The sequence below is a fragment of the Orcinus orca genome, chromosome 11, assembly GCF_937001465.1.
Source record: "Orcinus orca chromosome 11, mOrcOrc1.1, whole genome shotgun sequence".
Lineage (NCBI taxonomy): Eukaryota > Metazoa > Chordata > Mammalia > Artiodactyla > Delphinidae > Orcinus > Orcinus orca.
In genome coordinates this window covers 80897912-80924797 of record NC_064569.1, presented here as the reverse complement: position 1 = coordinate 80924797, position 26886 = coordinate 80897912, and the positions used below count along the sequence as shown (strand labels likewise).

Sequence of the window (26886 nt, the reverse complement as noted above, 5' to 3'; positions counted from 1 at the left end):
TTCTAAGTATTATCTCATTTAAACTCTTAAAAACCCTATAAGGTAAATACTCATTATATAGATTCTCCTAATTTTATAGATGAGGAAAGGGACCCACAGAGATGTTTTGCCCATGGTCACATAGGAGTTTGCTTTTTACTTCTTAAACTTAGAAAAGTTGCCAGAGCTACATGGGCCTAAACCACCCTCTACTTACAAAATGCTATTAAAATCAAGGAAAGGAAGAAAGAGAATGCACGATTCTATTCTAGAGTATGTAACAAGTTAAAATGGACAGCTCTACTGAGATTAAGCATACAGTCTCAATAAACCTATTTTTTATCACCACATTTAGTTAATTCATAACATGTATTTGATTTGAGGATCACTGTGGTTCCTATAAATGAATGCTACAACCTAAGGTTTATTATATTATTGCTAACCTCTTTTCCTACATTGTTTTTATATGTGGTATTCTTTGTCATGCAAAAGTGTTATTTTTATTATCCTGATATGAATTTAGTCATGGATAGTTCAGAGGATTGGGAATGAGTCAAAGAGATACCTGGTTTTGGATGTACAGTTGAACTAGCACTTGGCCTTGATAGGATGTCATAAACTTTTGTTCCCACTATTTCACTCAAAGCACATCTAAAACTACAAAAATATTGTTGTTTTTATTGTTGTATTATTACATGGATGGTCCTAAGTTACTTATCCGTGACCCATTAGGTGAACTATGAGTACATAGTTATTTTCAATTAAACCATGTTTGATATAATCCACAGCAGAAGCCTACATTTGTCAAACCCCATAGAGAAGAAAATAGAAGCTCAAGATACAGTAGTATAGTCTATCCATGAAAGAAAGAAAAATTCATTAAACAAAATATATACATTGAGATTGAAAACGTAGATACATTCATGTAAAATTTCAGGCTGTGATCATAAAAACAGGAAGGAAGTTTTCACATATTAATACAACTATAGTAGAATCTGGGCAGACTTTGCTAACTATTCATGGACCTTAAAGATGTTATTTGACTGCTAGAATAATCCAACATAGAGTAAAGTATCCTGTGGACACAGTAGAAAGTCACATGTTGGAAAATGTTATCTGTATATTATTTTTTAAACCAAAATACACGGTGACTATAGCAAGGTAGTGACACAAAGCAGTGTCAGTGTTGCTCTTTCTAATACCAGCTAGCCATATAAATGCTACTGAGTTGATCTTAGTATTTTATTTTGTTTTATTTTTTTCAAGATTTTTTTGATGTGGACCATTTTTAAAGTTTTTATTGAATTTGTTACAATATTGCTTCTGTTTTTTTGGCTGCAAGGCATGTGGGATCCTAGCTCCCCAACCAGGGATTGAATCTGCACCCCCTGCATTGGAAGGCGAAGTCTTAGCCACTGGACTGCCAGGGAAGTCCCAGTGTTTTGTTTTATTTTTATTTATTTTTATTATTATTTTTTTGCGGTACGCGGGCCTCTCACTGTTGTGGCCTCTCCCGTTGCGGAGCACAGGCTCCAGACACGCAGGCTCAGCGGCCATGGCTCACGGGCCCAGCCACTCCGCGGCATGTGGGATCTTCCCGGACCGGGACACGAACCCATGTCCCCTGCATCGGTAGGCAGACTCTCAACCACTGCACCACCAGGGAAGCCCCCAGTGTTTTATTTTTAAAAATTTATTTTAGGAACTTCACTGGTGGTCCAGTGGTAAAGAATCCACCTTGCAATGCAGGGGACATGGCTTTGATCCCTGGTCAGGGAACTAAGATCCCACATGCCACGGGAAAAGTAAGTCCACACACCACAACTACTGAGCTTGCGTGCTGCAAACTACAGAGCCCACGTGCCCTGGAGCCTGTGCACCACAACTAGAGAAGAGAAAACCCGCACACCACATCTAGAGAGAAGCCCATGCACCACAATGAAGAGCCTGCATGCGGCAACAAAAGATCCCGCTGCAGCTAAGACCCAGTGCAGTCAAAAATAAATAAAATAAGTAAATCTTAAAAAAAAATTATTTTAGAATCAAGAGGTGCTGGGGTAAAGACTTCCTTCACTGACCATCAATTTTTTAGATCTATCAACAACTAATCACTATTTTATACAGAGAGTAAAATATTGTTTACAAGGCCAAAAGCAAGAAATGAAATTGCTGTTTTATGATGTATCTTGGATCTTAGAGCTCAAACTGGCTTAAGCAAAAAGGTATTTTTTCAAAGTATAAAACAGATTTTTTTATATTTGAAAAACATGTAAGGGATATATCCAAAAATCTAAGGGAAACTCAAGTTTCAGGTGCAGCTTGATCCTGAGGTCTCAAAAGAGTACATTAGGACCCAGCCTCTTTCCCTTTCTCAGCTCTGTTCTCCTCCACGCTGGCTTCTTTCTCAGGCTCCAAAGTCTCACTCATTAGTAAGAATGCCAACACCACCAAGCCTGTGTCCTCACAATGCCCTGTGTGTGTAGCAGGGGGAAGGTGGATTAACAAAAGCCTCTTGTTTTGAGTTTAACTTTTATTGTTGTGAATTGGGTCATGTGCTCAACCCTGAATGAAATACCCTGGTCAGGGGAGCATAAGTGGCCAGATGTATTAGCTGTCTATTGCTGCATAACAAATTACTATAAAATTTAGCACCTTAAAACAACACGCCTTTTTTTAATCTCATAGTTTCTGTGGTCAGGAGTCTGGACATGGCTTACCCAGGTTCTTCTTTAGGCTTTCTCACAAAGCTTCAGTCTATGTGTTGGCCAGGGCAGGGGGCTCACCTGAAGGCACAACTGAGGAAGAATCCACTTCCAAGCTCACTTCCATGATTATCTGCAGGATTCGGTTCCTTTTGGGCTGTTTGGCCGAGGGCCTCATTTCCTCGCTGGCTGTTGGCCAGCAGTTTTCCTAAATTCTTTGCCATGGGCCTCAACGTAGCAACTTGCTTCATCGAAGCCAGCAAGGGAGAGGGTCTCCTAGTAAGGTGGAAGACAGAATCTTTGTCTAATTTCTAATTTCTAATTTCTAATTCTAATCATGGAAGTGAAATCCTCATGATGTTGAGGCATTCCCTTTGTTAGAAGCAAGTTACTCAAGGGGAGGGCCAACTGCTTAAAGCTATTCATACCAGGAAACAGTAATCAATGGGGCCAGCTTACAAGCCACCTACCACAGCAGTTTAGAGGAGTATATTCATCCCTGAAGATGATATGCAAGAAATTCTTTCCAAAGCACAGGAACTGAGAGTGAGTGAGGGGGTAAGAGACCCAAGAAAATTGGGGTCATCAGAAGAAGAAAAGGACAGATACTGCATGGTGAATACAACTGTCCATGACAGATTCCCAGATTTGACTCTGTGTTGTATAGAAAACAGAAAAGAAAGCTATTTTTCTACCTTCATGACTTTGAGTCATTATGCATCTCAACTTATTTTAAATTACCTAACTACATGTTTATATTATAGTATAAAGAGGTTTTGGTCTGTTAATTCAACATTTATAAGATGGTTCTTTTTAAAACTTTGGGTTTATGTTGTAATTTTCAGCCAATGCTTCAATATGAAGTAGATTAAATTTTTTGTATTTGAAGTTGCTGAGATTGTCTTAGGTGTGAAGGATTACACACAAGTTTGAGGTCCAAATTCTCTCGAAACTCATCCCACTTTACCTAAAGAAACATTTTATGGTTGATGGGAAAAATGAAACAAAACCAAGTCTTTAGCCCTGAATCTTCAAGATTTTGGTAGAAAATGAAAATAAGCATTAACCTTGAGGTTGAAAATATTTGGAGGCAGAGGGTTTCTGTTTTATAGAAATCAGAGATTTATCAGTTGTCTTTACCAAGAAAGTAAACAAGTCTCTGTCACAGAAGGTATTTACCCTGCCCATGAGATTTCAGAACAATTTAAATTGTCAGGCTAAGGTGATTGAATGAATTCGGTGTCTCGTCTTTGTTCATACTTAATCACAGTGCATCTGTTAAAGAGCAACGAGTGTTAAGTCTGACCCACAGTTTCTTAGTGAATTATTTCAAAAATGTATTTCATGGGGCTTCCCTGGTGGCGCAGTGGTTGAGAGTCCGCCTGCCGATGCAGGGGACACGGGTTCGTGCCCCGGTCCGGGAAGATCCCACATGCCACAGAGCGGCTGGGCCCGTGAGGCATGGACGCGGAGCCTGCGCGTCCAGAGCCTGTGCTCCGCAACGGGAGAGGCCACAACAGTGAGAGGCCCCCATACCGCAAAAAAACAACAACAAAAAAAATGTATTTCATGGATTTTAGACAGTACTTGACTGACTCACCAAGTTGATTTTTTGAAATTTGTTTAGGACTCGGGCCAATTATTATTAATAACACTATTAATTATTAATAACATTATTAATTATATTAATAACATTTATTATTAATAATAACATTGTTGTATGTATTCTGTTTATTATAGGTAAATATTTATCATTATAGCTAATAATATTAGCTAATATTTATTATTACAGCAAATGGTTTTTATTATTTTTACTTATAATTGTTCAGTGAATACTGTATGCCAAATACTCTTCTAAGTACTTTCCATGTTTATTAATTATTTTAATCTTCACAGCATTCATCTTAAAAAAATCATAGATTAATTTCCTTTTCACCACTCTGTAATGCATACACAGAACACTTGGAATTTTGGTATTGTCTTTCTGGCAATCAAAGGTTGTTCATTTGCCAAGACTATCAAGCTAAGTTTGAACCAATTAGACAAAATCTTCTCTATGGGAAGAATCAACCCCTTGTGTTAACTTCTGCAGTTGAGGCATGGCAAGCTAAATTTCTTTCACAGGAAATTCAGTCAGCTCTTCAACCAGAGCTTACTTTGGAAGGTTCTAAGAGACTGAGGATATTTGGAATCCCCTCTGCTTAGAGACTGTCCCCTATATTTACTTGGGTTATTTTGTCTATTTGTTCTATAAGAGGAAGGGTTTACAGATTTCCTGTATCTCCCTACTTCCAGTTTCTTCTGGGCATTATGCTGTCTCTCACATCCTCCCAGATGATGTTTGTATAACAAAAATTTGATCATATCTCTCTGTTCTTTTTTTTCTTTTATTCTCATTTTATTGAAGTGTATTTGATATACAATATTATATGTTACAGGTGTACAATATAACGATTCACAATTTTCAAAGGTTATACTCAATATATAGTTATTATATAATATTGTCTATATTTCCTGTGTTGTACAGTATATCATTGTAGCTTATTTTATATATGATAATTTGTACCTCTTAATCCCCTACCCCTCCTGTGCTCCTCCCCCACTTCCCTCTCCTCACTGGTAAGCACTAGTTTGTCCTCTATATCTGGGAGTCTGTTTCTTTTTTAATATACTCACTACTTTGTTGTATTTTATAGATTCTACACATAAGTGAGATCATACAGCGTTTGTCTCTGTCTGGCTTATTTCACTTGGCATAATGCCCTCCAAGTCCATCCATGTTGTTGCAAATGGCAAATATCTCTCTGTTCTTGAGAAAGAAAATAGTTACTCTTTTTCTTGGCATACAAGTTCCTTGATTATGTGTCTCCTACCCACCTACCTTGCCCTATCTCCTATGGCATTACCCTCCCCAGACATGCACATATAACCTTCAAATTCCAGTAATAATGAATCATTTAAATCATTTTTTTACTCAAATTAAATCATTTTTAACCCTCATACTAGTCCCTCTGCCTGGAACACCATTATATTAGTCAGGGTTCTCCAGAGAAACAGAATGAATAGGAAGTATAGATAGACATGTATAAGAGGATATTTATTATAGGAATTGGCTCACACGATTATGGAGACTGAGTTCCACAATCTGCTATCTGCAAACTGGAGACCAGGAAAGCCTGTGGTGTAATTCAGTCTGAGTCCAAAGGCCCAGGAATCAGGAGCACCAGTGCTGAAGTACAGGAGGAGATGAATGTCCCAGCTCAAGCAGAGAGTAAATCTGCTTTACTCTTTTTGTTCTAATAGACCTTTAATGGATTGGATGATGCCCACACACATTTGTGAGGGTGATCTTTACTCAATCTACAGATTCAAATACTAAACTCCTCAGGAAACACCCTCACAGACACATCCAGAACTAGTCATTTACCAGCTCTCTGGGTAGCTCTTAGCTCTGTCAAGTTGACACATAAATTAACTATCACAGTCATCTTTTTATTTGCCTCTCAAACTCCTATTAAATCTTCGAGTCACAGATCAAATGGACTCTTCTGTAAACTCTCTACCCAAGCCAATTTAAGTATCCTTGCCTTCCTTCTACATTTTAAGTATCTTGTACACATCTCCATTATAGCATTCATCATCCTGCGTGGTAATTTTCTCCCCACTAGACTATAAGATCCTTGAGGGCAGAACAAGTTCCCTTTCCTCCCTGGTCCTAAAACAATGACTGGCACATAGGAGGCCCTCAATGACTTAAGGCTGTATACAGCTTCTCAGAGAAGATTCAAACATTTGCTAGTAAGCCTTAAAATAAGGGAAAATGAGAATGAAATCAAAGGAATTACAATTTTTTTCTGATCAGGTATGGCCTATGTATATTTTTTGTTGTCTGCTGGAAGATTTTAGCATTTTAGGCTTAAATTTCATTTCCTATTTTAGACCATACCCCAGAGCAGAAGTTGTCAGATCTGTTTTGTAAAGGCTGGTATTTCTTAAGTGCTCCATGAAGTTTTTAGTTCAAAATAAATTCAAGGCCTTAGGGAAAATTGAATCTGAGCTCCTGACTTCCCTTAGCATTTAAACACCAAAGCATGATCTTGGAGAATTTTCCTGTTTGAATCTTGTCTTTATGATCCAGAACTCTGTTGACCCACAACATTCCACATTTCCTGAAATAACTAATCCTTTAGCTTCTTCTGTTGTCTGCTACCTCTGCTTTGCATTTCTGTTTTTGCATTTCAGAATGGCTGTCCTTTTATCAGTGGAAGAAGCATTTTCCTTATTGCATCATCTCTCTTCCTGCTAATTTTCATTGTCAATTTTTCTCCATTAGGAAAATAGATATGTAGTTTATAGTTCTCAGCTCAGAGGATATTTAGGATTGGAAAAATGAGATATTGATACTTTTTAGTTAAAATAAAATCGTTAGGATCTTTGTTACACTACCCTATAGGAATTAGCACTGTTCACTCCAAGCTCCTACACCTGTATTACAAGATACAAAAGACAGAAGAGCAGGCTCACATAGAAACCAACGCTATAGTTATTTGTTGAATGTGCAAATTTCTCTCCCAAATGTGGACATTGGCTTCTTAAGAAGTTTAGTGGACTCTTTTACCAGTGTCTTAAAAAATGACCAGTTTTTATTTTAAATATGCTGGAATAAATAACTTAGTAGACCCATTTGTTAACTATGAAGCTAGGAATAAGAATTATCCTTTCTTGCCATTCCTTTCCCCCCTTCTTTATTCTCTTTTTACTTTAAATGAATGTGAAGAGCAGACTGCTTGATGCGAAAGACCTGGCTATTGGTGCGTGTTAGACAAGACCAAGCCCTTAATGACATCATGGGGCTTGGGATTCTGATCACTTCACAGTACTATGAGCTTTCCTCTGTTATTTGTCCAGACTGCTTGCCCCATGCATTTTTGTCTGTTTGAAACAAAGAGAACTGGGCAAGGAAAAGCACTGATGACACTGATTGAGAGACTGAATGAACAACACAAGTATATATTCTACTGACAGTAGAGATAATTATACAGCCCTAGCATTTGAATAGCTCTTTATAGCTCAAAGTGGTTTTTCACATATGTTATTTAATTTTAGCTTCAAACAAAACCATAAGATAGGTGGGGTAAGGTGTCACCACACTTTACTGAAGAGGAACTAAGCCCCAGAAACTTGCCCACTAGAAAGGTACTCTTTATATTGCTACATGCTCCATCTCAAGAATAGAAAAAGCAAATATTTACATAATAGAGAAGAGCCAAGATTCAAACCCAGGCAAACCCGCTCCAGAGTCTGGGCCCTTAACCACCGTGCTGTACTACCTCTCACGGAGGCAGCATCTTCCTAGACACACAGCACAGGCATCCACACATTTCAGTCTGGAGAGGCTGAGCACCCATGTGGAAACAATACAGAAGCTGCAGTCTCCCAGAAGCACAGAAAAGCCCTTTGTTAGGGTGAAATAAAAATATCCAAGTGATAGGATTCACCCTTCTCCCACCCCTCAGTATTCCTTCTGGCTTCTTCTTATTGCTTTGTACTTCACAAGCCAAGAATCATAAATGTAAGATGAAGGCTGGGAAGGAGAATTAACAGAACAACTGGGAAACCCTTTTTAAAACAAACCTGCTGGTATGTGTCTGGGTAAACATTCTCCCTCCTGTAAAAGGGCAAGGTTCGTACCCTGTGCATCTGAAACAAAGAAGCAGGATAGAGTAGTAGCTAAAATCTTAGGCTCTAGAGCCAGGCTACCAGGGTTCTAGGTCCAACTGTGCAACTTTAAACAACATATGACCTTTCTGTATTTTATTTTTCTGCCCTATAAAGGAGATGATAACAATAGTACTTCACAGGGTTGTCATGGAAATAATACGAGTTAACACATGTAGACCATTTAGAACCTGACCGTAGTAAATGCAGGTTTGCTGTCATTTTGCATAATGAGATAATATTTAAAAGGCCTGACCTGTAATAAATATTAGCTCCCTTGCTTTACATATAGTTTAGATCACTGGAAAAACTCACATTCTTTGAAGAGTATTTGCCTTATGTCAGTTACCTTGGTGCTAGGATAAACAGCTATTTATTACATTTTTTAGGGATTAGCCAGTTTCTTTTTTTAACTCTTGTCCCAGGGCTCTCCTATATCCCTTCCTAAATGTCATTTTCCTGTTTAACAAATTTGATAACAGTCACCTTTGCCAAATCATTTTACCCATCTTAACTGTTTCATCAACTTCACCCTAGGGACACCTCATTGAAACAGATAGTGTTTCTCTTTTGCTCATGGAACCTGGAGTCACTTAAGCTGTTTTCTCTAATTCATTCTCCTCTCTATACAGTCACAATAAGAAGTCATGTCTCTAGGTTTTAATTCCTCTAATCTCAATTGACATTTTCTAAGTAGTAAACCAGTTTTCTCCACTGGCCTATAAGTTACATATGTGCAGGGATGTTCAAAGCTATATCCCCACTGCCTAGCAAAATGCTAGGAACAAGAGGTACTTTATAAATATTTGTTGAAGAAATCAGTCAATGCTGAAGGAATTAATGATTAATAAAGTATCAAAAGAAGTATCCTACCGCCTCCCCAATTAACTAGAACCTAATTAAGAAATTATCTGAAATTAATCAGAATATGAATTGCCTTGTACTTTTAAAAGAAAAAATTAATTTTAGAGACCTAAACTGGTATCATGGATTTAATTTAATACAGTTATAACAGTTTCCAGACCATACCCTGGAGTAAGCATACATTCATTTCAGTGGCCTAGGCCTTCAATAGCTACATAATATACAATGAGAATAGTTATGAACATGTCAAAAGTGAGTTAGTATCATCATGCCCTTACCACATAGGGTAGGATATTGGCCTTTGAACTTACTCTTCCCACTGCCTCAAATTCTCTTTTTCCTAAATACCAGAACAGCTTGTTCCTTCACCACGTTCCAGTCTCTGTTCAAATTTCACCTTTTCAGAGAGGCATTCCTTGACAATTTTGTTTAATATGAGTCACTTTCTTCTCCTATCATTCTTTATTTCCTTTTCCTACTTTTGAAAAACTTTTAAAACTAGGTTTATTGAAGTATAATTGAACTACAATAAACTGCACATATTTAAAGTGTACAGTATGATGTTTAACAATTAGATACACCTGTGAAACCATCACCACACTCAAGACAATAAATATCCATCACCTCCAAAAGTTTCCTCATGTTCCTTTATAATCCCTTTCACTCCCCTTCTTTCCACCCCCAGGTAGTCACTGATCTATTTTCTGTCAGTATAGATAAGTTTGCATTCTCCAGAATTTTATGTAAATGGAATCATACAGAATCTACACTGTTCTGGAGGGTCTGGTTTCTCTTACTCTGCAAAATTATTTTGACATTTATTCCGTGTGATGAATGCATCAACTATTCGTTCCTTTTTATTGCTGAGTATTATTACACTGTGCTGGTATACTACAATTTGTTTATTCACCTGTTGATGGACTTTAGGCTGTTTCCAGTTGTAGGCTATTAAAAATAAGGCTGCTATAAACATTCGTATTCAAGTCTCTGCACGGCATATGCTTTTATTTATCTCAGGTAAGTACCCAACAGTAGAATAGCTGGGCCATGTAAAAGAGGTATATATGACTTTCTAAGAAGCTATCAAACTATTTCCCAAAGTGGTTGTGCCATTATACATTCCCACCAGCATTGTCTGAGAGTTCCAGCTGATTCACATCATTGTCAACACTTGGTGTGGTCAGCCTTTTTAAATTTTAGACATTCTAGTAAGTGGTATCACATTATGGTTTTCATTATAGGTTTGCACTTTCCTAATGTCTAATGATGCTGAACATCTTTTCACAGGCATATTTGCCATCCATATGTCTTCTCTGGTGAAATCTCTGTTCAGATCTTTTGCCCATTATAAAAATTGGTTTGTTTCCTTATTACTGAGTTTTGAGAGTTCTTTATATATTCTGAATACAAGTCTGTTATCACATGCAATTTGCAAATGTTTTCTTCTAGTCAGCAGTTTGCCTTTTCATTCTTGTAACAGTGTCTTTCAAAGAGCGGAATTAAAAAAAAATTTTTCATGAATCCTAATGATCATTTTTTCTTTTACAATTGTGCTTTTGTTGCCTAACCCAAGTTCAAGATTTTTCCTAAATTAGTTTCCTAAATTTTCTTCTAAAAGTTTTATAGTTTTAGATTTTATATTTGGGCCTATGATTTTTAGCTAATTTTTATATATGGTATGAGATATGACTTGAAATCTATTTTTTCTGCATATGTATCTCTAACTGTTCCAGCATTATTCATTGAAAAGTCTCTCCTTTCTCCATAGAATTACCTTTGTCAAAAATAAATTGATCTTCTATATGATGTCAATTTCTAAACCCTTTATTCTGTTCTATTGATCTGCATGTCTGTATTAAATCAATACACCACTATCTTGATGACCATAGCTTTCTAGTAAGTCTTGGAGTCAAGAATTGACCTTCTCTAACTTTATTATTCTTTTTCAAAGTTATTTTGTTCATTCTTCGTCCTTTGCATTTCTGTATGAATTTTAGGAGAAGCTTGACAATTTCCACCAAAAAAACCAAAAAACCAAAAATTCCTCCTGGGATTCTTTTTAGGTTTACATTGAATCTACAGATAGATTTGGGAAGAACTAACACGTTAACAATTTTGAGTCCTCCGATTCATGAACACAGTATACCTTTCCATTTATTTAGGTCCTATATGATTTCTTTCAGCAATGCTTTGTAATTTTAAGTGTACTAGTCTGGCACATCTTTTGACAGTTCATTCCTTAGAATTTCATGTTTTTGATGCTATTGTAAATTGTGATTTTTTAATTTCAAGTTCTGATTGTTTATTGTTAGTATATAGAAATACAAATAATTTTCGATATTTATCTTGTATTCCTTATATCTTATTGATCTTATATCCTATTGATCTTGCTAATCTCATTTATTCTGTAGCTTTTATGTGAATCTCATGAGATTTTATATACAGATAATCATGTCATATGTGAACATAAACAGTTTTACTTCTTCCTTTCCAACCTGTATGCATTTTATTTATTTTTCGTGATTTATTGTGCTGGCTAGAACCTCCAGTACAATGTTAGATAGAAATGGTGAGAGTGGACATCCTTGCCTTGTTTCCTGAACATAGCAAGAACACATTCAGTCTTTCATGGTTAAGTGTGGTGCTAGCTATAGGTCATTTATCCCAGAGAAATGTAAACTTACTTTCACATAAAAAACTATACAAAAATGTTTATAACAGCTTTATTCATAAGAGCCAAAAACTGGAACCAACTCAGATGTCCTTCAATGGCTGAATCATTAAGCAAGCTATCGTACACCCATCATGGAATAGTCCCCAGCAGTACAGAGGAATGACCTATTGACAAACAGAATAATATGTATGGATTTCAAGGGAATCATGCCAAATGAAAGAAAGCCAATCCCAAAGGTTATATACTGTATGATTCCATTCATATAATATTCTTGAAATGACAAAATGATAGAGATGGAGAACAGATTAGTAGTTGCGAGAGGTTAAAGAGTGGACAGGGAGAGAGATGGCCATGGCTATGAAAAGATAGCAGAAGGAAGGGTTCCTTGTAGTGATACTGTCTTTATCTTGACTGTAGTGATGGTCACACAATCCACACATGTGATAAAATTGCATAGAACTAAACATATACACACACAGACAAATGAGTGCATGTAAACCTGGTGAAATATGAATAATAATGGATTTTATCAATACCAGCTATCTGGTTGTGATATACTACAGTTGTACAAGATGTTACCATTGGGGAAAACTGGGTGAGTCTATACAGAATCTCTTTCTTACTGTGTCTTATAACTGCATGAATATACAATTATCTCAAAATATGAACTTTTAAAAAAGAAAATGAAAAGTTGAGCCTAGAGATAACAGGCAAAGAACCGAATAAAATATCGTGTGGACTATTATGCAGCTATTTAAAAGAACAAATTAGAGCTTATTTACTTGTTATAATTTCATAAAGCTTTGTCAAATGAGGAAAGTAGAGTTCAGAAACGTGTGGTAAGATTCTATTTTTAAGAAACAATATCCAAAAATACCCCTACATATACTTCTCATGCATGCGTGTGTGTGTGTGTGTATATATATATATATATATATATATATATATATGCATATATATTTGTACATAGCTGTGAGGTGTGTGTGTGTGTGTGTGTGTGTGATTCAGCAGTGGACAAATACATGTGAAGATACATACTAGTTTGTTAACATGAATTACCTTGATGAGAGAATGGATGATACAGATGGTTTGGAGGGACTCGGGCAAGGAGTAACCAAGAAAAATAGAAAAAGAAAAAAAAATAGAGCACTAAAAATACTAATACATAAAACAATAACAGTGTATTTTAATATGCAATTATGTGTGTGTTTTGTGTTGTTATAAATTTATAGAAAATTTAAGAACTGTTATATTGTTTTTATTATTATTATTCAATAACTGTAAATTATACAGATATAATTTACATATCATTCAGTTCACCCAAAGTGTATAATTCAGTAGTTTGTAGTATATTCAGAGTTGTACAATCATCACCACAGTGAATTTTAAAACTTTTTTATCACCCTAAAAAGAAACACCATATCCATCAACAGTCATTCCCCTTTTACTCCCAATTCCCCATCCCTATAGCGAGGCAACCACTAATCTATTTTGTTTCTATAGATTCGCCTATTATGGATATTTCATAGAAATGGAATCATAAAATATATGGTATTTTGTGACTGGCTTCTTTCACTTAGCACGTTTTCAAGGTTTATCCATATCGTAGTATCTATCAGCATTTTATTTCTTTTTATTGCCAAATAATATTCCATTTTATGGATATATTACATGGTATTTCTCCATTCATGGGTAGAGCCTTGACCATGTGCATAGTCATCCAGGGATGATAATGATGATAGCAGAGTCCTCTTTGTATCTTTCCCTAATCTTTCTGTTAAGCTGTCTGCCTCATTTAGTATCACACTCAGGTATTAGCTTTCCCTAATTGCCAGCTGGATGCTCTCTTGTTTTTGACAATTCCCTTATACACAAATTGCTCCAGAGTCTGGTCCAATTGCATTTGGGCAGGAGTAGGTTTTGAGGCCAGTCTTTGAAGTTTGGTCTTACCCCAAGAGGGCATTTCTTAACTATGTCTTTCCCTTGTTCTCTAAAACTATCTGGCTACCATTTAGCTTTAGCTTGTTGTCCTAATGGCTTCTTTTAATCGCTTACCCCAAAATCTCCATTGTTTTTAATAATCACCTTGAGCTTGAACTTCCTCATACTCTATTTCAAATAAAATCAGTTCCTTGAGATAGAGCTGTCTGTATTTAAGGACGCTTTGGCAAAATCTTTGAGCCACTGCTCTGGGCACTGGGCAGGGATGGTAGCCCCTGATCTTCTCATCTCAGCCTGCCTTTCTAGACATGCAACCTCAGCCCTACAAGCAAGCTGGAATGAGGGCAATCAGGGCCTCACTATTCTTGGCCTCCCACAAGTAAGATAGAGCCTCCACTTTGTGAATAGAGGCTGCATGACCTCTCAGCTGTGTTCACCAGGAATTTAACTTCTATAACTTGGAGTTGGAGGGTATTAGAAATGCTGCTGGCCTGCCCCTTTAGATAAGATACCATATCCCTTGGATGGGCTCTGAGGCGAGAGGAGCCCATCCTCTTGGGCACACCCACCCAGAGTGGAGCTTCTTTCAAACTGAGCTAGGGAAGGAAGGGTGGGAGGGAACAGGTCATGGCTCAAGTGCCATAGACGCTCTCTGTTCTTACCAAGTTTTAGTAGATTTTCTTGAATAAATCTTTCTTCATCCTCTGTATGTTCTTAGGACAATTTCCAGAGACTTTAAATGGTGGTTTTGTTTTGGTTTTTTATCCAATTTTTTCCAGTTATGTTTGTTTGGCTGGGGAGAAGGTCCATGGAGCTCCTCACCTTGCCATTGTGGAAGTGGAACCCCCAGAATTATTTTTTAAAAGACTATGCAAAAGAAATTCCTGGTTTCATCACATACACTGAACTTCGGTTTCCTTATCTGTAAGTGGGGCTAATAATCCACACCACAGTGCCTGGAACACAGTAGCCCTGAGCAACAACTGTTAGCTCTTCTTTCCCTCCTCTTAGCTTCCGTTTGGAACTTAAAGAAGTTCTAGTTGAATAAAGAGACCTGCCCAATAATGTGATGTCATGCTTAAGAATTTTAAGACTCCAAGAAAGTATTGCAAGTAAAATAAGAAATGTATGTAAACACTATTTAAAAAGTGATCTTCAGACCCAAACAAGGGTTCTTTCAGTGGTTTGGCTCATGAGAAAATACTTTAACAGAACCAGAAACAGCATGATTCAAGGTCTCATTCTTCTTCCTTCCTCTCCCTCACCACCTCCTCCTACCCCTGTTTCTCCCAATTCACTTCCCCGCTGCATTAAAACCTTTCACCAACGTATGAGAATTACTGAGTTGAAACTGAATGATTGAATAGTTAAAAGAATAAAATTCAGTCAGTCTATATAAAGATTTGTAAAGTGATTAGTAACCAGTATTCTCTCTGAGCTGTTTCTGTACAGCAGCCTGAAACTTGAAATAAGGTCTCTCTCTCTCTCTCTCTCTCTCATACTCTCATTCTCACTCTCACTCTCTCTCTCCTTCTCTCTCTCTTTCTTTTAAGAAATGAAAATCTCACGAAAGCCATTTCCAATGTCATGTGTTCATTCATTTAACAAAGGCAATTTAATGCCTAGAATGTGTGTAGCACTCTTCTAGGTACTTGGTCCCTGGTTTGCATCTTAGGAGATGAGGTGAGATTTGAGGAGCTGGCCAATCAGCATATGCTTTACCAAACCAAAACATTATTGTCATGTTTGCTCGATCTTTGTGTAGCTTATCCACCTACTCATAGCTTAAAATGATGAGGAGGAACAATGTGGATGTGACCCTAGGAGAGGCTGTAATTGGCGCCTACCTTTAACTCCACCGTGTACCAGCTTTAGAGCTGGCCAAGGACAAATAGTGTCTTGCTATCAACTTCTCATATAGGTAATATTGAGCAACCTGAATTCCTTAAAACAGATTCCTAAACTGCTACAAACTTTTTGACCTTCTTAAGAGATCTAGAACCCAATCGTTTCTATTTAAAAACCTAGGTATCTTCTTTAAATAAAAAATTCAGAGACTTGGGATAGACTTTAAAAAATTTTAATCTGAAACTAGGAAGATTTTATATAGTTTGGATTGTGAAATGAAAATTGCATTATTTGATTTAGCAGGTACATAAAGAATCCTTACTACTTTTAATATTAGCAAGACATATTCCTACATCCAAAAAATACATCTTGTACACAAATAACTATAATGTTAGACAAAAAATATTTGTTATAATAGATGGTCTGTAAATGCCACTTAAAACATTCCTGTTAGGGGAACTAGAAAGGGTTTCATAAAGGAAATATCATCTGATCCAAAGCCAAAGAAGAGGCATAAATGTGGGGACATAATAAAAGAAACCCAAGTATGTTACAGGCTGCCATTAAAGACAAGCCAGTGATCCCACGTGCTTGGAGCACTGGGGGAACAGAAATAAAATTAGAGGATTTGTAGAAATCATGAAGACCCCAAAATGTCATCAAAGGAGTTGGGAGTTTATTTTGAAGCCAATTGAAGCCATGCCAGAGTTTTTAAATAAGGAGTGATAATCAAAACTGTCTTAAAGAGATTACTGCGACATCCACGTATAAACTAGATTTTAAAAAATCAGAGGTAAGAAGACGAACACAGAGGCCGTAGTTGTATTACACCAGGTGGGCCTGAACTAAGAGAGCAAAATCACACTAGATGTCAGTTCCATAAATATGAAAGAGGAATTCGAATCAAGGAAATGGATGCAAGAGACACTACGATGAGGGATGAGTGGAACTTGGGAACTGATGTCAGCGGCGAGAGGGGGAGTGCAAGATGTTTTGCAGTTTAACGTCTGTGTGCTAGGGAGGTTGACAATGTTCTTCAAAAGAGAAAGGAAACAAAGATAAGATTTTGGGAAAGAAGGAAAGTCATGTTTCATTTATTCAATAAATATTTGCTGAGCACTTACTATGTGCCAGGACTGTTCTGGGGGGATGAGAGTTATCTTTAATTTTTAAAACACTTTATGTGTTAAAGGCAGTGTTCCCAGTCTGTGTGACTCCAAAGGCAGAGCTGGATTGAGTGAGTAGGAGTCAGCCAGGAAGTAAAATACCTTTCTAATAAATGGAGGCTTCTTGATAAGTAGTAAGAGCTCTGTTACAGGCAGTATTCAAGCCTAAATTGGATGATATTCTTCCAGGAACACTGTGACAAGGGATTCCTGCATTAAGAGAGAGGGTAGACTAACCTCTCTGCAAGTTCTCTCTCAATCTTAAGTAAGAGTCTATTTGTTCCATGATCTATTCCTATGGGTTCTATTATTAATCTCTGGTTTCTCTCAATTATTAAATAAATTAGTCTGTCTGCCATTCAGTAAAACTCACACATTTACATCTGCTATTCTTAAATTATTTTTGGTTAGGGCTCTTCTTCTTTATTAAAAAATTCTACCTAGTAATGTTACCTCTGTAGCTAATTTAGAATGTCAACCCTGGTAGACTGGGTTATAAATATCAGAGAGGAAAAGGATTTCTTGTGCCTAATAATATTTTTGTTTGGAAGAAGCCTCGCAAACGAGAAATGAATTATCTTGACTTCAAGATTGCGATGCAGTTTCTGTATTTTGCAGCAATTCAAGAAGAAAAAAAAAAACCTCAGAGTGGTTCATTTTGATACAGCAAGGTAAAGAAAGAGAATAATTGTTCTCCATACACTGTAAAGCTTTAGATCAGAAACATTTATCTGTGCTGCATTTAGAAAAAAAGAAAGGGAAGGGAAGGAAAGAAGAGCAAAAAGGGAACCTGTCAGGAGCTCCCCTATAAGCTATAGTTAAAGCTTTGCATTTCCTGGTGTTTCTTTTGAAACGTAAAATTCCACAACAAATAGCTCTGTAACGTGTAACCCGTATGAAGATTCAATTCAGATTTAAGCACTTTGGTTTGCTTTTGAATCTTGCTATTTTCTGCATTTGTTTTGACTGCTCTCATCATTCAAGATTGACGGTTGGATGGGTGTGTAGGAGGAAGCAGCAGCAGCAGGCTTACAGCTTGCAGACAAAAAAAATCTGCCTTATCTGATGGCTATTATTGAAAATGCGAGGTGTAGCCTGGGCTGGGTAATGAAGGGGAGCGAGCGAGGGGGAGCAAGGAGCATGGAGCTGCATACTGATGAGTGTAGGAGTACTTGATAAAAAGAATTCTGGCTGCTGGCCGTGCACTGCTCATTGTGGAGTACTCCAACAATCACACAGAACGCAGACCAGCCCAAGCCGACAGCTTGATATGCCTTCTTCTGCTGCCTGGTTTTGGGGGCTGTGTGACGTACTGGTCGGTAGTAAAGATTAATATGTAAGAAATGTGGAGCTAGGATCAAGTCATACTCCACAGCCTGCCTGGCAAACTATGTTTTACTTCTGACTTTGCTCTCTCGCTGAGAACATTAATCTGTCAAGCTGGCGGGCTCCTTTGATAGCAACTTTCCCAGGAGCATGATGTGGCAATGCCACCTCTCAGCCCAGGACTACCGCTATTACCCCGTGGACGGCTACTCCCTGCTTAAACGCTTCCCTCTTCATCCTCTTACAGGACCCAGATGCCCTGTCCAAACAGTGGGACAATGGTTGGAAAGCATTGGGCTACCTCAGTACGAGAACCACCTGATGGCTAATGGATTTGACAATGTGCAGTTTATGGTAAGATGCTCTCTGTGGCCACGGAGCTGCCTTTTGTCTGTCTTTGCTTCTTATGTGTCTTACACGGCTCAGAGGCAGCCTGATTTGCACCAAAACCGGTCAATTTTATATACGTAACCGCATTAGAAAATCGGATGCCCTTAGGACTGAACTTACTGTGTAACATATAGGCACTTGCTGAGAAATGAGATCTATGTGCATCCGTATACATGTGTATTATATGAATGAACCGGTGAGAGTACTATTTATAGGCAGTGAAAGAAGATTAACATTTATATTCTCCCTGTCATTCTTTGTGTGATTTTTATAGATTTGTAATCTCAGAATACCCAGTTAGGTTATAGAACTCTTCAGTTAATTCTAGATTCCTAACACATATTATTTCATTTGCGCATCAGCGTTTAGTAATTAATTAGACAATTTGTTCTGTTTACGGTGTGCAGGTCATTTTTTTTCCTGGTAATTGTTCAATAAGCAGTTTAAATTGTGTGGATGACCTTTAGTTCGTTAGCAAACTGATTCAAATGTTCTATTATAGACAGCTTTCACTTACTTCACATGCTGATTGAAGAGCAATGAGGTATTGTTTATTACTTTATGTAGAAAACAAACACTTCCATCAATTAACTGTCAATATCTAGAAAGAGAGGCTGATGGACTAAGTACATTCATGTACTTCTGAATACTGGTCTGCCTGCAATCTAAACCTGATATGTGCAAACTTCCCACTGCGACGAATATAGGTGAGAAAGGAGGATGGGGAAACGTGCAGACCCATAATACAGCTTTCTGATCATTCACATACCTCCCCCAGTGCTCATCAGTTTCCCTTGTTAAGCTACGTCACAGTCCTTATTAGCTTTCTTTGCTTTTAAGGTCCCATCACACATATTACTGATCCCTGAATTTAGACAGAGCTACATAACATAGGCATGTAGCACAAAATGGCTTGCAGAAACAATCAATAGCTATGTCTAAATAAAATGCTGGGGCTGACACCTGAAGCCTATTAGTAACGAAATTGATAACACAGTACTGAGAGCTAGGCATGTCTTTTTATTTCCATTAGAGATTATTTTCTCCAAGCTTGACTTGACTATTGTAGATTTGAAAATTATTCAGACTGTTAAACTTCTGCTGCTTCTCCAAAAATGTGTGCCCCATGAGTTTTTCCTTTTAAAGCTGCATAAATGTAGTAAGACATATGAGCTCTATGTAACTGTATCCATAGAACTCTTTATGAAGCTGTTTTTATAATGAGACCTGCAGCTACTGTTATTTTTCTCATGTTTAAGAATACTGTCACAGATTAGACAGATATTGTGGGTATTAAAATAGGGGAAAAGTGTAATTGCTTCAATTGCTATAAGAGTCTTAGGACAGACTGAGCAGAATTAGGACAGACTTAGGACACTAAACAGGTGACACTAAGAATTAGAGGAACCGTCGAGTAGAATGAAAGTCTTCTCATTGTCGTTATATTTACTGCGCATTTGGATAAGTCTTTATTCTTTCTCCTTATCTCTACTTGAAATAAGACTCTCTCATTCCCACTTCTCAAACCTGTGTCCAAATTTATTCTGGTCCCATGAGAAGTTAGGTAGGTCTTTGGATTCTCTGGATTGTCTGCTTGGAAAATTTTAATTCAGCATAACTTTCCTCTGAATGTTAAACACTTTTGAGTAAATATAATCCCTTTTTGAAAGCCCAATGCAAAGGTTAACCAAACATGTTTCCAATAAGCATTTGGAGATCGGAAAAAACATTCATGAATGAAATATGTATAAGCACTCCAAAATGTATCCAGGAGGCAAAAAATCCTGGACGTATGTGACAAAACCAAGGTCTGATCTTCTCCATAGATTGTTGTCTTTATTTTTAAAATTCCAATTATTGTATATAATTTTTCAGAAATTAAGAAAACATGGTTAATTCAGAATAATCAAATACTTTCTACATGAAACAGAATTAACTTTAAAAATTTGAGTTATCATTCAGAGGAGTTAATTATGAAAATGAAGCAAATCATAAAAGTGTTACCAATCATCGCTTTACATGCTGCTGTACACCACTTATTTGCTGCTTGTATCATAAAAAAATCAATTTCTATTCTATAAAAATTATTTATTGATCTCCATAATCTAATTTAATTATGAACTTAAAGTACACTAATATGATCAGCCAACTTTAAGAAATAGATTTCATTAATGGTGAAAATAATCTGTTGGACTTGCTTAATCTGCACTCAGTATCATATTCTAGCTTTTGTTTTTCTTGAAGCACATTCTGACCTGCATTTATTCATCCTGTTGCCTAAGCAACAAGCACCACACTCCTATTAGCTATGATGTAGTGCAGGTCTTATTCGCTTTTTAGAACAAGACAGTAGAGACATCAAAAGGATATAATTAATGTTGGTTGAAATATCATAGTACATCCATGCATTGATATATTTTATTTAGGAAACATTCTCAAGAGTTAATTTTTCATTTAATCAATATTCCATTCATGAATATGAGTTTCAAAGGGTTCACATAAGTAACTTTCAAAGTATTTACTGAAAGCTTTACAAATTTTTTTTGTTAACTCTGTTCTATGTACTCTTACACGTAAACACAATATATGGATGATTTATCCACATGGCTATGATTAACTTTAATAAAGATTTCTTACATCAATTTCTAGGCATGGTTAGAAAAGAAGGACCCCCATTTATTTTAAAATATTTATCAATCATTGCTTCTCCTTTGGGCTCTTAACACTTATTCTTGATTTTATTGATGTGTCAATATTTTAAAAATATCTGAAAGTCAGAATTCCAAACTTTTTCTTTATGTAACTGGTCGTGGTTTGCAGAATAGTTTTGTACACAGTATTGACATTTATGTAGCCTTAAAAATGTAAAACAAATGGAAATTGGTACAAAGGACAGCTACAAAAGTACATCTGGTCACCTAAGACTTTGGGAAAGTCAGATCTATGTTGCAATCAAAAGTCTGAAACTTCAACACAGAAACCCTTTGTCTAAAGACTTATCCAGGCCCCACTCTACCTGTTCATTCCCTCTGATGTCATATATCATCAGCTCCCGTCTAGTTAGGCATGTCTACCTTCTACTCACTAGCCTCTGGGAACGCCACCATGGTCCTCTGACATCCCACCTGCTTTCCCCAACTTTGCCACATATAGAATGTGTCTGTTTCAACATTACCTTTTTTCTTTTCACTAAGGAGTTTAAGTATGAAGTGATTATTGTACAAAATGCCCATGATGATTTGCTTTCTTATTATATATGTTTCGATCATCATGTCTTTTCCTAGTCTGATGACTGCTTCCTAAAATTTGTCTCAAACTATTAATATCTATTCTTGTCTTGATCTGCTCATTTGTACTCTCCCTCAACCCTCACAGCTATTTCCTTTCCTTCCCCTCTGTCTTTTATCCTCTAAGATCTAACTCCGTTTCTACCCAGTTTGTATAGCTTTTCTTAAGGACTCCAGTCCTTAGCAGCCTCTCTTTTCTCTGATCTCATATAGTGGTTGTATTTGGCATGAAAAATAACATTTGGCATGCCATGATTCACTCTCTAGAATTAGGAGTTAAGTTTTCACTTGTATATATCTTGTCTCCCCAACTAGACTGGAAGCACTTCAAGTCCAAGTTCTGTGTATTCAATTTCCTTGCCTTTCTCACACTCCTAGCATAATGTTGTGTATGTAGAAATCTCCCCATAAAAACCGGATGTACAGCAGATTATTGTAGACGAACCTCTGGCCTCATTTTTAAACTGGAAGCCTTGTTTTGCCAGTGGGAACGTAGAGCATTAGTACCCTTCTTTCATTCATGCAACAAACACTCCTTAAACATTTTCAATATGCTAAGGACAGTGTTAATTACTAGGGATATAACAGTAAACAATATATCGTCTTTGACCTCAAGCAGGTTACAGTATTGCTCTCAGACATATCATATTCTTTACATACACAATGCATACACATTCCTTCATATGCTCACACACACACGTGTATACACACACTACATCATGGGGATCTTGCCCCTCATCCTACTGTATAATCACCATCCTTCAGCATATTACTTACCAGCAATTGTTTTTTCAGAAGCAAATTACAGTAGGCAATGGAAGAGGTAAAATCTGTCATAGCACGGAGTAATGGAAAATAAAGATACCAATAACATCAAAACACTGGCAGTGTTATGGTAGATTTGTAGTCCAAAGACTGTATTAAGAAGTGTATATTACTTGGAAAACTGACCCATAGCCTCACCATGTTCTAGCTAACAGTCATATTTGTAAACTCTAATCAAAAGGGGGGAAGAATGAAATTATACCAACTTATTTTTTTTAGCATCTCCTGCATTTTCTAGCAATTGCCGTCTAGGTTGACTTGGGGTGCTTTAACCACTGTTAAAATGTTCAAAATGTGCACAGAGTAAGATATAAAAATAATACCTGGAGCCCTACTTGAATTAGCATTTTTGTACACTTGGGTAGGTAGTATTCATAAAGAACTTAGTGAAGGTCAAAGTGAGTACTGCCTATTAGACATTGAAGTGGAGTCACAGAGCTCTAGGAAGTCATCCATTTGAACCAAAGATTTGAACAAGATTGATCTTTTAGTATTTAATTGAAACTTTTTTCATTTTTGTGGTACATTTTACATGCTAATAGACTTACTTCTTTTCTCCTCTTATAAATAACTTTTCTGTAATAAGAGCCCCATTTGCAGTTGACCTGATAAAAATGACCTTTTGAGTATCTTAGCAGCATATCATGATCCAAGTAGGAAGTTAAACTTGTGAAGCAGAAAAATAAATTGTCCCTAAAGGGTAAGACTAATAACCCCCATGATGTTTTCTTGTTTCAAATATTGTTTAAGAAAATGTTATAAAATTACTGAGATTTAGAGGCATAAGAGAAATATACCTGTCACACTCCCTACGCCTTCCTTCTGAAACAGGCTAGGCTCTGAGTTGAGTAGGTGGCTTTATATTGAAAGTGCAGCTATAATTTTCTAAACTCATTTAGGCCAGTAGTTACACACCCACTTTTGAAAAAAAAATCTTTTTTTTTCAACAACTGGCATTTAAAATCTGTTGGTAACCAACAGTCAAAGCCAGGAGGGAGTCATTCTTTATCTAGACAACAGCTTAATTACAAGTGTAACAGGCAACAGCCTCACAGTGGCGTGAGAGACAACTGAAGTAAGACTTCTCGCGTCCACTGTCTCACTTCTGTATGATTCGGTTTACTCACCTGTAAAATCAATGTAATGAGAGGTCCAGGAGAGATATTCTTTGGACTTGTTATTTAATATTTTGAGCTCTTTAAAAATGCAGGGTACGATACTGGTGCTGGCAGAGCTATTAATTGTTCTTGTAGCTCTCATTAGCCTTGGAAGATTGCTTGTGTGGCAGAAAACTCAGAAATGAGGGCATGTGCAGGCATGGCCATCTGAGAAGGATGAATGGCCTTCAGAAAAAACAGTAGCCACAATTCTAATCTGGTGACACGAAGGACAAAAGAGCCTTTTCTTCCACCTGCAAGTTACTCTGATTACATATTTAAGCATTAAATTATGCTGCCCCATTTTCTAATAATTCAGTACTATAGCTACCATCCCTAACTAATGCTCACATGAAATGGCCTTTAATTTAGTCATGTACCATATTTGCATAATTTGATATCCAGTATTGAATCAAATGACCAGATCTCTGGGATGAGGAATTTACTTCGTGAATTTAAAAACTTGCTAAAACTGCTGAATTACAGACTAATTTTAAGAAATCCAGCCACAATCATTTTTCATTGCTTGAGAAATGGACAGATTTCTCAAACAGTGGCAATGACCTCTGTTGTCTCATTTCCAGTCACGTCCTTTACTTCTGTAACCCAGCCTGCGTCCCAGCCCTTCCACTCAGTTTGTTCTCTTTTAAGTCAGCTGTAACCTGTTTCTTGATAAATTACCACCCCCACCCCTTTCTCTTCTCACTTCATTTCTCTTTGGCCTCTTTCAATGTCTGATTCTCACTGTCTGCTCCCTATTGGTATTTATTCCCTCACTGAAGTTTGTTTGGGTTCTGTGACATTACACTGACCTTTCCAGTCAATCCTGTTCCCCTTCCTCCTCCTGCCTCTAAAGGTGGGTGGTGCTCAACTTGTCCATCCATCGGGGAGATCATTGGTTCTCATAGATCCGTAGCTGCCCCTACTTTTCACCTCTTTCTACCTGGCATCCAATACCGTCTAGCTACTCAGTAAACATTTCCATATACATGTATGTGTACCACACATTTAGCACAGACCTTGCATAGAATAAATGTCCAACAAGTGTTAAATGTTACTGCAGAGTGATTACTCCAAGGTGATCTTTCTAAAGCACACATTTGCTCTAGCACTACTCTGCTTAAAATCTTTCAATGACTCTCAGTTCCCTAAGGGACATTATATTTACACAATTCTTAATATGGCTTTCATATTCAGGAAATGACCTTTCTGACCTTCCTGACCCAACTTATTGTCCAGCCTCATCTGTTATCATTTCCTCTCTTTACTGTTGTCTAGAACTGCTTTTTTCTTTCATTGCCTGGCCTTTGCACATGCTGTTGTCTCTGCTGAGAATGATCTTCCTTCCCCTCTTAATTCCTTTTACCCTTTAGTTCTTAGCCTAGTTGTCACTTCTTTTAACTGTCACTTCTTCCCTGACCTTCCACGTATGGGTTAGGAGCCCTTCTTCCCCACCTTGCTGCACCATATCACCAGTTTACTTGTCCAGCTACCCCACCACCTCCGCCCCACACAAACACTAGAACAGGACTCAGCAAACTTGTTTCTATAAAGGGCCGGATAGTAAATATTTTAGGTTTTGAAAGACATATGGTCTCTGTTTCAACTATTCAACACTTCTATTGTATCATGAAAGTGACCGTAGACAATACACAAATAAATGGGTGTGTTCAAATATAACTTTATTTACAAAAAAACAGGAAGATCTAGTCAATAGGCCATCATTTGCTGCTACCTTGCACTTGACTTAGAAATATGATTTGAGAGTTAGAAATATGCTTTGATCCTCTATATCTCCAGGTACAACCCCTGGCTTACACATGTAGACACAGTAAATGTTTAATGAAAGGAGGAAGGATGAAGGAAAGGAAGAAAGGAGAAAGTGAGGAAGGAATCAGGCACGCGGCTCCAGCAAGGTCCCTGAAAGCCTGTTTGGTTTACAGAGAACCCAGCCAATAGCTGAGGAAATTCAGAGCAAGATCCAGCCTTCAGGAGTCTGACAAGAGCAAAGAGGGTGTTTTTGCTCTTATCAGTCAGACTGGAGTATATTTTCAGCACGGGAACAGTACAGGCATAGGAACTAGAAGAACACAGCTGCAGAGGAAGCCTGTTATTCCCTCTGTTTGGAATTCCTTTCTCTTCCTTCTTCACCTCACTGTGCAGCATTGTTTGTGATTGAGCTTAAGCGTCACTTCCTCCAGGAAGTATTCCCTAATGCCATTCTGTCATCTGGCTTACATGACTGCCCCTTCTCTGTGCACTCCTGGCATCCTTTTCTTAGCCTAAGGTAGGCCTTATTATATTTCATTGCAATTATGTTATCTGTTCAGATGTCTGCCTTCCACCCTAGAAAGTGAGATCCTTAGAGACAGAGAGTGGGTCTTATTTATCTTTGTATTCCTAAAGCCTGGTGTAAAGTAGCTTCTCAATAAATATTGATCGGATGGCATTGTTAAGTCTTATTTAGTTTCATGTAAATTATCCCATGTAATTCTCACCATATCCCTATCAGTAAGTATTAGTACCCCCATACTAATAACGAAGATAATGAGACTCAAAAAGTTTTTAAAATTCCCCAGCAGCACCTAGATTTTAAAACTAAACTGCTTTGACTTAGAAGTTCCCACTCAATTCACTAAAACCACACTGTTGCATCATTCCTCCCTTCGTTCACTCAGCAAATGTCTATAGAGCCCCTGTTAGATTGCAGACACTGAACAGGATACGGGCCCTGCCCTCCAAGCCCTCCTGGTTTGTCGTACTTCTGGTCCTCTGAGGGACCTCTTTATCTTACTTCTCCTTACTTTTCTACCTCCTCCGCACGACTTCTCAAGAGGATCTCTGTTTTTCCAAGACCAGAACTCTCACTGCCAAATACATACCTTCATGTTTTGTGTGATTTCCCTCCTACCTAACATAGCCTATCTCCTCCTGATTCCCTGTTCAAGAAAGACTCATTCCCTAAGACCCTGGTCTTTCTCCTCGCTCTGTGGAGACTTCCTCTACTGA

General features: G+C 37.4%; 1 protein-coding gene across 16 annotated transcripts in view; it reads left to right on the top strand.

Annotated features, from left to right (window-relative positions):
- ANKS1B (ankyrin repeat and sterile alpha motif domain containing 1B) overlaps positions 1 to 26886 on the top strand; it is a 1164750-nt gene that overhangs the window by 735098 nt on the left and 402766 nt on the right. For 15 of the 16 annotated variants that reach the window (XM_033427668.2, XM_033427671.2, XM_033427675.2 and 12 more), the window contains one exon: positions 18466 to 18572. In XM_033427668.2, the coding sequence (XP_033283559.1) occupies positions 18466 to 18572 (107 nt within the window). Of the gene's footprint in view, positions 1 to 17967; positions 18573 to 26886 lie in introns of those variants that run through there. The other variant, XM_049694299.1, reaches the window with a different exon arrangement.